General features: G+C 40.9%; 1 protein-coding gene across 8 annotated transcripts in view; it reads left to right on the top strand.

The window, feature by feature from the left end:
* Positions 1–16,131, top strand: part of ANKRD6 (ankyrin repeat domain 6) — a 118,164-nt gene that overhangs the window by 66,339 nt on the left and 35,694 nt on the right. For 5 of the 8 annotated variants that reach the window (XM_042466457.1, XM_042466472.1, XM_042466509.1 and 2 more), the window contains exon 2: positions 1,433–1,704. In XM_042466457.1, the coding sequence (XP_042322391.1) occupies positions 1,585–1,704 (120 nt within the window). In that variant the 5' untranslated portion in view covers positions 1,433–1,584. The other 3 variants (XM_042466449.1, XM_042466463.1, XM_042466488.1) reach the window with 3 other exon arrangements.

Genomic DNA, 16,131 nt, shown 5'->3' with positions numbered 1-16,131 from the left:
TTTACTACATAGGTGTCATTTATTTGTACTGTACTTAGTTCAGATTCAAATCTAAAGATGCAGATAAATCTCTGCACAGCGTACATGTAATTAAAATTAAAAGACTGTGTCCTGGTACAGATGGGCTGAAAAGGACACCCTCATCACATGCAAGGGGCAGTGCTTCTAGACACCCCTCGCACGTAATGAGGGCGTCCTTGCTGCGTGGCACTGAATAGCATATGAATGAGTTTTGGAATGTAGAGTGGGAACCAGAGAGGGGATGTGATGAACTGGTCAAGGACACCCTCATGAGGACCCAGGCAGGTGGGAATTAGGTAGTGTTAGAATGTATGTAGTGTGCCAGGAAACCATTGTCTCTGTTCAACCTGTTGCTGATAGACTGGAATCTGTGGATATATTCCAATTATGTTTTTTCTCTTTTCAGCCATCCTTTGTAGAACAGCGGCCCTTGCACAAAAGACCTATAGAGGAAGACTGGAAAGAGAAATAGTAGAATGATGAAATGATACAGTCCATTTTGCTACCTCATCCTATATTGACAATCTGAGCCCAAGTCTTGCCCCCAAACAACCAAGGTTTTTGTTTCATCAACTGGATGAGGCTGGATTATGTCCTTCTCCTTCCCCCTGGTTTAAGGATAGCAATAGCAGCTTCATTTATATACCACTTCGTAATGAACTAAGCAGTCTCTAAGCAGTTTACAGCTGTAAGGATAACTTCTGTTGACATATATGAGCAGGTGGACTAATTAATTGATTTGATTTTTTTTTCAAATTAGAGATTCTTCAGTGACTTTACTGTTTGCTTTTTCATTGCAGAGAGGGAGGGGGAACCAAAGTCTTAACAATTAAGGCATCTGATAGTTGAGTGCACAGACCAAGTCAGCTTTATGATATGCTTGAACACTTGTGAGGCTACAGGTGGAAGGAATTGAGACATGGATAATTGATGGATGCCTGCTCATGCTGGAGGCTGTACTCTGGGAGAGGGAGGGCCAACAATAAGGGAGGAGGTGCGGTGCTTCTGTCATTACTGGAAAGGCTGTGAAGAAAGAGCAAGCTTATAAGTGAGCATCCTGGAGCCACTGAAGGAAAGAGGATGGTCTTCGAACGGCATGCTGTTTCCCCTCAGTGTTTCACACATTGGCTGCTCTATGGAGTTAGAAATGTAGTACCATTTGCCTGTTGTGTTATGGTTGTCATCCTTCTTAAAACAGGTGGATAGCATATAAGAGAAAGTATATCTTATTCAGATCCTTTCTGTTATGCATAGAAATTCGGTGAGTCTAATCTTTGTAATTTTCAGGTATCTTCTGCCCCTCCTTCCTGAAGATGTTTTTGAGCTCTTTTGTTTTGGTTTCTAAGATGCGACTGATACTGTGTTTTGTTTCTTTCCTTCCCTCCCCTTTCCATCCTGCTCCAATCCATAGATGGAGAAGATGGCATAGCAACAGATCCAACCTTCTGCCACCAAACTGGAGTCCCCCTGTGCGCTGCAGTTGGACCGATGTGAAGCTCTTTGTTTTGGACTGAAGACGCTTGTCCACTGCTTGTCCCGAGGAAAGCCATTCTCTCCTAATTCATGAGCCAGCAGGATGTGGTCGCCGTGCTTTCTGAACGCCTTCTCATAGCTGCATACAAAGGGCAAGTGGATAATGTTGTGCAGCTGATCAACAAGGGTGCCAAGGTAGCCGTCACCAAGGTAACTGGAGGAAAAACTCCTTACAAATTCCCTGAGAACTAACCTCACTCCCAAACCGTTCACTCTGATAAATCTCCTTCTGGCTCTGAAAATGTAATTGTTCCTGGAAGTGGTGTCAAGGAAAGTGGTGGCGGTGGGGATGGTTGTTTCCCCCCCCCCCTTCATCAGGGAGTTACGCTTAGATAGGAAATAATTTTCTTCCATTTCTGCTCCTTTTTTCTTCCCCAAAGGGGAAGAAGCAAATATCTTTCACCAGTAAATGTGCAGACTTGAAGAGTGAGGCTTTAGGCGTTTTCTTTTAACAGTACACATTACATTTTACAAAATGTGGCAAAAATAATTGCTGTGTGCAGGGTAGGGTTAGAAAAATAAAAATGGAGTTCTCTGTGACTTCCTGAAAACCCTCAAATACCCAAGAGTGGTTTGAAAGGCCATGGGAAATGTTACTTCAGTTGGAGATAATATATATTTTGGGAACAGGGCTATGGATATAAAACAGATTCTCTAAAGTAGGACTGTGGAATACATGGCCCTCTTGGTGATGTTGGACTACCTGGCCTTTCTCATTGTTAGTGTTGTCCAGCATGATGGGAGTTGTAGTACAATAATATTTAGAAGGCCATATGTTCCTCATTCCTTCTCTAATGGCTGGTAAAATCATAGGGATGTCTAATGTGAAATGTTTGCTTCTAAGGGTTCTTCCAAATTAAGATTTTAAAGTGTGAGTGTTGGGCGAGAGAGAATTAGACATATAAAGATTTGGTTTGGTAAAGTTCCCCCAAAGCCTTAGAAGAAATGAAATTGTTTTGTCACTTCTTTCATGTTTGAAAACTGAACAAACCAAAAAAACTCAAATTCTCCATCCCAAGGGAAGAAATTATATTTTATATTGCCCTGGAGCCAAGGAGCAGGGAATTGTGTGCTTTTCTCATGTGCTGCTTCTCCTCTTTTCTGCCAAGAGCTAGCAATTTAAACACAACATTACACACACAGCTGCTGGTGCATGAGTAGAATGAAAATAGATGGCAGTCACCCGTCTTTAATAGGAGTCTTTTCTGTCACATTCTAGACACCATTGGGGGTCAAGAAATGCTAAGAATGCTGGGAGGGAGAAGCCAAGTTGCACACTGATGATACCACGTGCCCAGAGCAAAACAACCCTCAGTTGCTTACGTTCTGGGTCCTAAAGCAGTGTCTCTCTCATATAATCTATTCTTCTTTTAAATGCATGTTTGTTTGTTTGCTTAAAAAAACTCTGGTGGTGCTTTTTCAGTTGTTCATTTAACTTTTAATTCTGTAAACAAGTGGTTCCTGCTGTCTTAGGTTGAGCCTAGTGCATTGCAGAGGGGGAAAAACATTCTTCCTTCTTTCCCTTCTCATTTTCTTTTTCCTCCCTTGATTCCTTTTCATCAATTTATACCTCACTTCATTTAACATTTTCTTGGACCAGTAGGCACTTCACATTTTCAGGTGTATGCTTAAAATCTAGCAGGTTTGTATCTAAATCACATAAAATGTGAATGCAAGATATATGTTGGCATCCACATGCACCAGTCATTCAGGAGTGTGGTATCTGTAGCATCCTGGAGAGGGTACATGACAGAGCCTGGAAAACTTTATTTGCTTGAGTTTAGTCTTCTTAGAATCTCCATGATACCATGGTGGTGTTGATAGGGGGAATTATGGGGAGTGTAGTCCCTTTCCAAGGTGTGGCTTGTAGTAACAAGAACAACAACAAAATTTATTTCTATTTCCTGCCTCTCCCTGCGGATCGAGGCGGGGCTACAGGAGCCAGCAAATTTCAACAATAAAAACATATCAAATACATAGCATAACAAATATACATTACTATCAATTCAATACAGTTGGTCGACTCTCCATAAAAAACATACAATACTAACAGGGGTGAGGATTTTACAGCAGGTTTGGTGGGTAGGCTCGCTGAAAGAGATCCGTCTTCAGTGCCTTCTTGAAAGCATCCAAGGTGGTAATAAGATGGATATCTTCCAGCCAATCATTCCACAACTTGGGGGCCATGGCAGAAAATGCTCTGTGGGAAGTGGTCACTAGCCTGGTATTTACGCAGTCTAGTGATTTCTTCCCAGATATTCTGAGAGTGTAGGGTGGATTGTGTAGGGAGAGGCGTTCCCGCAAGTAACTCGGGCTCAAGCCATTTAGGGCTTTAAAGGTAATAACCAACACTTTGTATTGCGCCCGGAAGCTAAGCGGCAGCCAGTGCAGAGATTTTAGTATTGGTGTTATATGGTCAAACCTCGATGCTCCGGTGACCAATTTAGCTGCTGCATTTTCAACTAACTGAAACTTCCAAACTTGGTACAAAGGTAGCCCCATGTAGAGCGCATTACAGAAATCTAAACGAGAGATTACCAGTGCAAGTACCACTGCTTCAAGGTCCTTTGGTCCAGGTAAGGGTGCAGTTGGTGTATCAACCGAAGTTGATACCAAGCACTTCTAGCCGTCGCATCTACTTGAGATGACAATTGCAGAGACGGATCTAGGAGTACTCCCAAACTATGCACTTCGTCTTTTAGGGGAAGCGTGATCCTATCCAGGACAGGTTGACAAAGTTCCCTGCCTGGGCCTAGTAAACCTCAGTTTGTTTCTTTGTGGTATATGAAAGAGTCCTTACATTTTCAGTGGGTGTAGAGAAATGTAGTGGGGCAGAACAGAAATTAAATTCCAGATGGGATTTTATTATTATTTATTATTATTAACCTTTATTTATGAAGCGCTGTAAATTTACACAGCGCTGTACATGCAATCTTTTTAGTTAGACGGTTCCCTGCCCTTGGGCTTACAATCTAAAAAGACATGACACAGAAGGAGAAGGGAGTGGTGGAGGGAGAGGGTAAGAGGTCCAGCAGTTCCTCTCCACCTCCAAGGCCTGGACCAAGGCAGATGGACTGGAGGGAGGGCTATTTTACCAGAACTGTCCAAAGCAATGGCACTGCCGATCTAGTGATGTTGTTGTTGTGTGCCTTCAAGTTGTTTCCAACTTATGGCAACCCTAAGGCGACCCTATCATGGGATTTTCTAGGCAAGATTTGTTCAGAGGAGGTTTGCCATTGCTTTCCCCTGAAGCTGAGAGCATATGACTTGCCAAGGTCCCCCAGTGGGTTTCCATTGCCAAGCTGGGAATCAAACCTTGGTCTCCACAGTCGTAGTACAACACTCAAACCACTACACCACACTGGTTCGGCTTCAGTTGAAATGAGTGGGGCTTTTTCTGAGCTCTATGGCATGTGTGCCACAAGTGGTACAGGAAGGTGTTTGTGACCCTCCTGTTTACAAACTGGAGATCCCATACATTTTATTGTGGTACACTATGTTGCTGATTCTTACCCAGCTTAATGGGCTAGTGGGGAAAACCATAGCGATGCCCCACACACTGGACCCAATTTGTAATGCACTTGCCAAAAAGACTGGCAGTCAGTCCTTTATGGAATGTGGTGCTTCTGAAACTGGTTATTGATGCTCTCCTGATCCTGGCACAGTTGACGCTCGCTGCTGTTTGGCATCTCAGCATACTGGTGTCCTGCATAGTGATTTTTTGAGAAAACACCCTTAGTGTCTCTGTTGCCTATACTGTTTTTGCTGTTATTTGACTTCCCTTTGGATCTTCAGCCATCACAGGATTTCAACAGCCTTAAAGCAAGATTTTTCCATAAAAACAACATATATTTTGTTTGCACTTGCATATCAGTTTTGTATCTGTAATCTGTTTGGAAAGGGAGTGTCTGCAGCTAAAGAGATGATAGTAATAAATTGCGTAACAGCCAACAGTGGAGGTAGGAGTTAATGAGATTAGATCTTAGTGACAGTTGCTTTATAAAAAGTTTGCTTTTGTTAAAATTGAAACTTGGTTGTTCTCTGTGTTAGGAAAGGGTGAAGGGAAGTCACTTTGTAATAATACTTTTGTTTGTTTATTCGTACCCAGGTGGCCTTCAGCTGATATTGTGAAACTTGAAGTGTAGGCAGTAATCCACATGATTAATATAAAATAACAATAACAACCTGAAATCAAAGCTGATTTAGTAGGGCTTCATTGTTCAGGCCTGTGTATTTTCTTTTGTTCTAGCTGAATAATGACCAAGATGGATCTCTGTAAGCAGAGTTACCCTTTCAAAGCACTTTCTGTTTTATAAAGCCCCAGAGTTGCTCTGAGGAAACATGTGGATGTTTTCTTTGATATATTTTCTGACTTTGAAGGACATTGCCGTTTATGAGATATTCATGTCTTTTTGTGCTTAAAAAAGACAAATACTTGCCTATAGTAATAGGCTTGTGAGTAGCCAATTTGTGTTAAAGAAACTTGATCACAAGAATGATGAGATTCTCTCTGACTTTTCAGTGGGGATGGCCTCCTGGATTGTACAGTTTTCCCATTCATTCTGGGAGATAGGGTCAAATCAAAACTCAGATCCATCTAGGAGTGGGCATATAATAACTATATTAAAATTACTACACTGGCTGCCAGTTAGTTTCCAGGCAAAGTATAAAGTGTTGATTATTACCTTTAAAGCCCTACATGGTTTGGGTCCAGATTATCTACAGGATGCATATAATCTACTTTACTTCAGCAGGCCTGGACTAGACTGGCAACTGTCACTCAGGCTGTATCCGCACTGCAGAAATAATCCAGGTTGACATGCTATGGCTCAGTGCTATGGAATTCTGGGAACTGAGACATATATCTTCCTCTGTGAGAATTCCATAGCGTTCAGCCATGGCAGTTAGAGTGGTGTCAAACTGGATTATTTCTGCAGTATGGGTGCAGCCTCAGAGGGATTTTCAGCAGCTGTCCCTAGACAGTGGAATGACCTGCTTGAAGAGAATTGACAGCTAAATATGCTGTCAGAATTTAAAAGGGTATTAAAGACCTATCTCTTTTGGCAGGCCTACCCAATAGATTTTAAAGTATTAATTTTATTAGGATATTTTAAGTTATAGTGGATAAGTTAAATGTGTCCTAGGTTTATATGTTTTAACAGTGTTTTTACAGTGTTTAAATGATTTTATGTGTGGTTAATCTGTGTTGTTCCCTGCCTTGAGCCTTGGGGGGAGGAGAGTAAGAAATAAAAATTAAGATTCATCATCATCATCATCCTTCGGGGAGGAATGCATCAGTTCTGCTCTTGTCATCATCAAGAGCATCACTCATTTAGACCTTTAGACTTCTTGGCAACCTTGCTTCTTTCTCTTTTCCCAATATATAAGTAGTTTGAGGGAGGCAGAGAGATCTACATAACAAGATTCTTGCTACATCAGACCAAAGGCCTATGTAATCCAGAATTCTGTTTAGACAGCGGCAAACATAAGCTTCTGGATAGCCCACGAACAAAATCATACCCTCCCATCATTTCGCAGAAGAAGAATGGGACATGTGCAGCAAAGTTTGTTATTAATGAGGAAGAACACATGAGCTAGGAGAGGCTGCTCCAGTTTGCTTCTGCCTGAGTATAGGGAAGGGCAAGATTCTGCCTCCACCTCTTCTCTCTTTCCATTCTGAATTAATTGCAAACTACTTTTGCACTTTGAACTCAGTTTGAAGCGGTTCAAGTAAGCTGAAGTCAGAGGAGGAGAGAGAAACTGATGTGTTTTAAAGTTTTATGAAAAAGTGGGATGACAGAGAACTACTTAGGACTCTGTCTCTGTTGTGTGCCTTCAAGTCATTTACAACTTACAATGACCCTAAGCCAAAGCAATCATGGGGTTTTCTTGCCATGATTTCTTCAGAGGAGGTTTGCCATTGTCTTCCCTGAGGCTGAGAGTATATGACTTGACCAAGGTCACCCAGTGAGTTTCCTGGCTGAGCCAGGAATCAAACCATGGTCTCCCCATAGTTGGGTCCAAAGCTCAAAGCTTTATGCCACATTGTCTCTCTTCCAAATTGGGATAGTTGAAGAAGTGCTAGATGCACATGGTTCCTGATATTTTCTAACAACTGGAGGTGCTAGAGACAACTTAAAAACATCATAACTAGTGTTGTAACATTTTCAAGAATAAACATTTGGAGATATATTATCCAAACCAAGAATTTGTGATAATTTTTCTTTAATATTTGTTAAATATATTTTAAACAATCCATTTGTTTTTATATTAAAAATATATTTAAACCATATTATTTATTAATATGTTTCTTCAATACAATTTTTTTTAAAATCATTCATGCTTAAATGTTAAAATGAAAATGCAAATTTCTTGTTTGATAAATTTTCATCATCACCTCCTGTTCATCTTGTTTGGAGAGGGAATTGTCAAGATGTAGCCTCTCAGAATGATAGCTTAAATTTGTGATACATTCAAGAACTTTGCTTATTTTTGGCTGATCAAATTCAAGCAGTGTAATCCATTTAACAAGAGGATTGATCACTTTGTGTAATTTTTGGAACTGTATCCAAGATATGTCAGCAGTTTCTGCATCAGTTTCTCAACTCGTCCCTGCCCTGACTCAGTGAAGACTCACAGGCAGGCAACAGCTGGCTCTATAGAGAGCTATCTTTGGTGGAGGCAGCTAGTTTTTATTTGTTTGTTTCATATTCTGCTTTTTTCACAAGAGGAGACCCAAGATGTGCATCACTGAAGATTTGAAGTGTTCAGGAACCATCACAGCTAGCACAGCACTTTTAACTGTGCATATGCATTCCTAAAGATCAACCTCAGCATGGATGTTGAAGTCCCACCGCTGTCATGCCCAGCCTGGAAGATGGCTTGGAGGACTCAGAGGATGAGCTAGAGCCTCTGGGATCCGAATCTATAATGGAGGAGCCAGAGCCCCAGGGGCTTGAACCTGTAATGGAGGAGCCAGAGGCTGGCCCTAGTTCTGCTGGAGCAGAGTCTATGGCCCCTCCAGAGGTTCAGCAGTCAAGTTTGCCTGGTGCCGAGGCTGTGGACATGGAGGAGGATCTGGGCAGTGTGCCTACCTTCAATGAGCGTCGAGCAGAAAGAGAGGGCCTTCGAAGATCTCGGAGGCTTTATCAGAAGCGTCTTCGTAATCAGGCACAGCTGAAGGCCAGCTCCTTGCCTTCTTAAGCACCTGGAGCATGTGTGGTTCTTTGCCAGTGGATATCTGACTCTTTTAGGATAAAGACTCTGTCTCTGGCTCCTTGGCTTCTTGTCTTGACTACCCGGAAACCTTGACCTTCGACTGCTTCATCGATCTGCCTATCTGTTACCCTGAACCTCGGACCGTCTGACAATTCTTTTGGTAATCCCTTTTGGTAAAGCTACTGCAACTCTCTAGGACTGTGTAGCTTACACTGACTTTGCTGTGCTGGGAGGGGGTTGTTTGTTTGAGAACTAGCTGCCTTATCAGCCCTTTGGCTGCTTTCCCGGACAACCGCACAGTCAGCCCGGGAGGCCTTCAGCATAATTGACAAGACCAAATGAACCAGCTTAGGAAATAAGTTTGTTAAGCAGCAAAGTGGGTGATACATCAACAGGATCCCTATTCTGTGTCAGCCACCCACCTTCAGAGAGGTGGGAGAGAAGGAGCATGGAGGGAAAGATGGAAGAAAGCAACAGTGGCAGGGAGGGGAATGACTGCAGCCATGGCAGAGATGAGGATGGATGGAGGCAGAAGCAGCAGGAGTGGTAAGATGGTGAAGAGTAGTTGCAATAGGATGGGGGATGCAGGATATGATCAGTGGAGCAGAAGAATGTATATTACAGTTCTGTGACATTTTTGGAATATTCTATAAAGAACCCAAGTATGGTTTCAATATGCAGGGAATAATTTTGGGGAGACATTTCTGAAAATATTCTTGGGCAATACTCTCTTGGGAGTATTCTGATCTCTTATCCCTGATGATAACTAGAAGCCACTGATATTCCCATCCTCCTGTTTCCACTTGGGAAGCACTGCTGGCTTACTATTTCTGCTATGTCTGCTACTCCAAATCATTTCCCTCAGGGAAGATTCTACCTCTTCAGGGATTGCTAAATAATGAACTTCAATGGACTCTTCCACTGTGTAGCAAGTGCAGAATCTTGAGTTCATAGAGTGCATCTGACTCCAAAATGCTCAAAAATGCTTGAGACAGCTGAACGCAAAGTGGGTGGAGCTGAGAGCAATTCAGCTGGAGCTGTTATCCACCCAGGTGTGAGGGGCAGGTCACCAGGTTCTTAGAAGAATGCCAAGAGCACATGAAGACTCAGAAGGCACGAGATCTTTTCAGTTCTTTGTATAATAATAATAATAATAATAATTTGTTTTATTTATATACCGCTATTCCAAAGATCATAGCGGTGAACAGCAAGTAAGCTAATTTGCCCCCAACAGTCTGGGTACTCATTTTAGTGACCTCAGAAGGATGCAAGCCTGAGTCGAGCTTGGGCCCTTTTGCTGGTCTTGAACTCGCAACCTTGTGGTTTTGAGTGAATGGCTGCAGTACAGGCATTTACCCACTGCGCCACCAGGGCTCCATGGTGGTGGTGATGTTCGTTCTTGTAGCCGCAACCTATAATTTATAGTGTGGAAGAACCCTTGGCTTGTAGTCAGAGCTTAAACCACACTTTCCTGGTCTGAAATCACACCTCATTTAGATATAATATTCTGTGAATGGGACTTACTGCCCCTGTCCCTACTCTGCCCTCTTTTCTTCTTAGGTATGGCCAGGTCTAGGAGACTGGAAGCATTCATTTCCATGTTTTTTACTACTTAAGATGGCAAGGGGCTGAGCAGCAGTGACAGTTAAGATGAAGCTTGCTTTGTGACGATAGGGAAGCATAACTTAATGTATGACTGTAGAGTGGTCAGTTACACGATATTACACAGAGTGACATTTCTCTCACAGAAAAGCATCCAGGATTCCACTTCAGAGGTGAAAAATATAACTGAAGATGGTTGAAGACCTCTTCTACTTTGTTCCTAAATTTGGAGCACAGGCTAAGGGAGTTTAGGGGCTTCAGAGTGGAAGGAAGGGGAAACTGCTGTCCCCAGTCCGATATTTTTAATTTTAACATTATTTTTATTCAGAATGTGGAGAATGTAAATTAGTATACTTAGTAATGTCTATATGGAAAAGAGAGCCCGTGTGGTGTAGTGGTTTGAGGATTGGAGTGCGACTCTAAAGATCAGGGTTCAGTTCTCTGCTTGGCCATGAAAACCCACTGGGTGACTTTGGTTGAGAGATACACTCTCAGACCCAGAAAACCCAATGATGGAGTCATCTTAGGGTTGCCATAAGTCAGAAATGATTTGAAAACACACAACAATAATATATGGAAAAGGTAGACTGATAGGAACAAAAGAACATTTTTGGAACTATTTACTGAAGCAGAAAAGTAAAGTAAATCATGTGGCTAATGATGGAGTTGTCTCAGCTTGCCAGCACTGAAGAAAATTGTCTGTCTTTCTCTTCCTTGACTGGAGGCCAATAAATATAGCCAGGTTGAAATTTGGTACGAATGTTCAGATAAAAAGATAATTCAAGTATGCATACCCTGGTAAATATTTCATTTTAAAAAATGCCTACAAGTTCAAACATATACCTAAACTTGTGTTCAACTCCATTGCTGCTGGAACTGTTCCTGACTTAGGATCAGTCTACATGTTACATTTGTCATGTGAAGTCTCCACAAGGTGATTATTCCATGTCTTATGCCAACATGTAGTACTTGAAAATATGCACTACTTCCTAATGTAAACACATGACTGGTAAATATGTACTGTCTCATAAGTCATTTCTATGCCAGTAGTGAGATGGTACCACTAGTTTATGGTTTTCAGCGGGCCCTCACTTGTTAGCAATTCTGTTATGGTATGGTAAGGAGAACTTGGATAGAATCAGTAATCTTACTTCCTGGGAAATTCTGGGTGCTGTATTTTAAAAAGTACATTTACCAAGATGCATGTAACATGTAGTTCACTTCTAAGAACCAGTTCATACAAGATAGACCTTGTGGGCTTCTACTCGTTTGCTATTCATACATGTCTGTACAGCACAGGTGAGAAACTGTGGATCTCCAGATGTTCTATACTTTGCAGAATCCTTTGGCATTGTATATACTGGCCAGGGTTGATAGGAGTTATAATCTAACAACACCTGGAGAAGAACAGTTCCTCAACCCTGCCAACATACTTAAACATGTGAATAATTATCTAGATATATGAATTGACTACCATGAGCTTAAGTTGCTGGCAGTGATTTACACCTCTGGGTGGGTTGTCACGTTATGCAGGACTCACAAGTAGTTAATATCTGCTTGTGGGATCAGGTTTTGCATACCTGCTATCAGTTTTGCACACCCTCAGTTCAGTTCCTGCCAGATAGCTCCAGATGAAGTGTTTGGAAGAAGCTCAAGAAGCTTTCTGGTAATACTGAGAAACCCTGACAGTTCTTAGTAATCCATTATTAACCAGGCTATTTGTACAAGTAGAAAATGTTTTCCATTACTGTTTAATGATTTGCATCTTTTTCTTTCTTTCTTAAAGAAAGAATTCAAGTGTGTGTTGGGGAGGGGGCAGAGGTGAGAAGTACATGCTTTGGGAAGGTAGCTAGAAAGAGACAAACAGAAGTGGTGAGTCTTACAATATTCTGTAGCTGAAAGGACCATCAAAATTATATCGAGAACAATGTGTCTGTGGTCTGTCGCTCTTGTTCATATGATTCTTATTTATTTCTTTACTTATTTCTTCAATTTATATTTTGCCTTTCACCCATCATGGGATTCAAGGCAGTGTACAGCATCTAAAAATGCTAAGTACAATTTAAAATTTCTTAATATGAATGTTAAAACACATTTAAACTTAATTTGATGTTCAAAACACAAGTTAAAAACATTAAAACACCATTAAAACATAACAAAATAAAAAAACTACATCCCCTCTGAAAAGCTCCATCTGCTGCAATATGTAATGATTCTTTGATTGAATTTACAGAGATAATGGTAAGATGACCCTGATTCTTTGTACCTCTAGTCATACATGGCCAATGAGGTACAAACAGATATTTCCACTTGTTTTCACACAGTCTGTGTGCATAAGGGGGATGAGCATGTGTAAAGACAAATGTTCACCTAGCAGAGAAAGAAAGAAGAAATCCCTGTTTGGAAATGAAAAGCCGAGAAGTAAAAATTTCCCCATAGGTTTTGGAACTTTGGTCTCTATGCAGCTACATAGACTAAGAACTGTGTAAGAACACAAGTATCTTTATTTTAAAATATTTTGTTGGGAAACATCAAATTAGCTCAGTGATTTTTCTTTATCCCTCTTTTGTTTCTGCCTGTTAAGCCCATCCCCTGCTCACCTATCCATCTGTCCAAAATCTTTTGCTTTATCTGAAGGTGTTCCTGTCAGCTAAACAAGACATCTCCTGGATCTCTTGGCATATGCTACCATATAAATCTCTTGCTGGGCCCTACAGGCAGACAGCATCATGCTGATTATGTGCTTCCTCTTTTCTGTCAACTTCACCTCCTTGATTCAAGAGGGCTGGCATTTTGCCACCCTCACCCCTTTGACCTCACTCTGTGATAATAGAAGCCTCTGATTTCTAAAAGGAAAGTACTGTAGTCTCATGTTTTATGTTCAGTGAACAAAGAGCTGCGTTCAAGGCTTCAAATAGACTGTTTCATGTGGCTTGGGAGAAGCCCTGTTCTCACTGCAATCATGCAGATAAATGAAAAGACAAACATACCAGTTTTGTGAGCAGTCTTTACCACAAGTCTTTGCAATAGCGTGGTTGTGGCTGCTACTGCCATTGCACTCTTCTGCACTTCCCCTAATCCCATCTCCCTCCCCTATACCTTGCCCAGCATAACTTTCGTCTTATTTTTTAACATAGTTTTTGACACAGTTCTGCAGTTGCAGTAATGCAGTTTAAGTTGAATGAATCCCATGTGGGGAGAAAATTAATTCTGTTTGGAGAGAAAGGTGGGATATAAATCCCTTAACTAACTAAGGGGCTGTACAGACTGGCACTTTGTGCCAGATGGTACATGCAGTGAGGGCTCTGAGCCTTCACCATGCTGCCCGGGCACCATCTTGACATGCGCTCATACACACAGCATGCACAATGATGACGCATGCTGGGTGTAGCACCCAAACGGTGCTGCACGGACCCCTTTTTGGGCTTCTTTTTGCTCCCTCTGCAGGCCGTGACATGTGGTTGCTGCGGCCTCCATACAGGGCAAAAAGGGGTGGCGTTCAGCCGCCCATCTGTAGAAGCCTTAACTAAGTAAATAAATAAAATGGGGGGGGGGTTAAAAAAAGATTGCTTGGGAATAGCAAAGGATAGGAAAGATAGGAAGAAAGATGAATGCTGTAAGACTATCAATTGCACAATTAAAATTTAAAAATTTATTTTAAAAAACTGGCACCCTCTCCTTCCTCCTCCCACTTTGCCCCACTCATACCACCCCACTCATACCATCTCTTCAGCAATTTAAAAAGATTCAGGTGAACGGCACAGCCTGTTTCTGCGAAAATGCAAATGTTTGAGGATCAGTGGCGTCACTCCCCCTTTGGGTTTTACCTGGTGTGGTCCACACTCCCTGCACACCCTAGTGATGCTACTGAATAGATCCATGGCCCACAGAACAGCCAAGTAACTCCATTCCACTTAATCTTCTAGTTGGCTTTTCAAATGGTTTTCTGTGATTCAAGAACAACATGTGGAGAAACTAATCTGTTATTTAAGAATTAAACATTTTAAGACAGTCAGAAACAGCAGACTTAAACTTGTCTGAATTCATATTTATAATCTAATTTTTATGTCACAGAATCCTTTATCAATCCACAGTGGTGTATATGTATGTGTATGCGCCTGTATATGTGTGAGGAATGGGGGGGGGGATGAAAATGAATGTTGCTTAGAAACACTGAACCAAGCTAGTACTCAAGTTAAAGCCCAAACCTCCTCTGAACAACTTTTGCCAAGAAAACCCCATGTTAGGGTTGCATTAAGGTAACCACTTAAAGCCATGGCACCACAATAAAAAGGGCCTAAATATCCTAAAGGCACGATATCCTTTTTCATCTTGCAAATCTAAGTAGGATCAGTCCTGGTTACCACTTGGATGGTGACCACCATGAAATACCAGGTGCTGTAGGCTATATTTCAGAGTAAGTAAGTGGCAAAACCACCTCTGAGTATTTTTTGCCTAAGAAAACCCTATGAAATCAATGGACTCCCTATAAGTCACAAGGCAGCATGAAGGCACATATACACACAAGGTGAAGCACTGGTTTCCCCCCAGGGAAAATAAAAGAAAATGTAATCTGTATGTTTGATTCAGCTGTCACTTTAATGAGAGCCTCTGGAAAAGCCACATTTGCATTGGATCAGACTGGCAGCTATAATCAAAGCTAATTTAATGAGGAGAAAACCAGTACAGGTACATATGAAAACATGGGAAACATTTATAGAATATGCTAAACAGATAAGACCCAGTGTGTTAGGGCTTAAGTTAGATAATGAAGTTTTACTCTGGTTTTTTGTTTCTATCATCGTAGGATGGTTAATAAATGGAATGTAGATAATGATTAGTGAGTACATACTTAGACTATATAAGGATGTTCAGTAGCAATTTCAAAAAGAAGATGGTTTCTTTCTTTTTCTTTTTGTATATATGTACTGTCTATGTTTATGTGTTTAGTTAATTATTGAATAAAATATTTTAATTATAAGCAAAGCTGTAGTTTTCTGATTTTAGGATTTGGTTTTCAGTAGTAACTTCAAACATCATCTGATATTTGAGGCGGGGGGGGGGGAAGAAGAATGATTATGTGGAAACCATTGCAACTATGTTCATTCTTAAAGAGCTTGAGTTACAGCAAAGACTTTGAGGGGGGGGGGATAGAATGAAATTAAGTCATTAATTCTGAAATAAAACTCAGAAGAATAATGCTTTTTATTAGGTTTCAGCTGGTGGACGTATATTTCACTTTTGTAATTGGCAGTCAAAATTGTAATAAGCAGTTAAATTCATAAGAAAATTGGGGTATCTTCCAAAAGAATGCATTTTATTTTACTAGTTAGGATGAAGATTGCTGTAGGCTATATTTCAAAGGAAGGAACCGACAAAACTACATCTTGAGTATTCCTTGCCTAAGAAAACCCTATGAAATTCATGGAATCACCATAAGGTGAATTGAACACATTTACACACACAAAGATTATTTCACCTTTTTTTCTTTAGTCATTTGTTTTGACCTCATTATAGCCCTGTTTTTGATATCAAAAAAATTCCTGAAGGCAGCTCTTAAATTACACAAATAACAGAACCATACTGTTACATTAAATAGGTAAAAGCCAGTGGAAAGACATGCTAAAAAAATTACAGTGGGATTAAAATGTTTATTTGCAAGCATTATCATGTGCTCTTAAAGAAGTTTTAGCCACACATTTAAAAATAAATGAGATTGTATCCACAAACTCCAGTCCATCAGCCCTGGGTTGAACA

Source organism: Sceloporus undulatus, chromosome 1 (assembly GCF_019175285.1).
Source record: "Sceloporus undulatus isolate JIND9_A2432 ecotype Alabama chromosome 1, SceUnd_v1.1, whole genome shotgun sequence".
In the NCBI taxonomy this organism is placed as follows: Eukaryota; Metazoa; Chordata; class Lepidosauria; order Squamata; family Phrynosomatidae; genus Sceloporus; species Sceloporus undulatus.
Note: the sequence above shows the minus strand (reverse complement) of the source record. Positions and strands in the feature narration are given on the sequence as shown.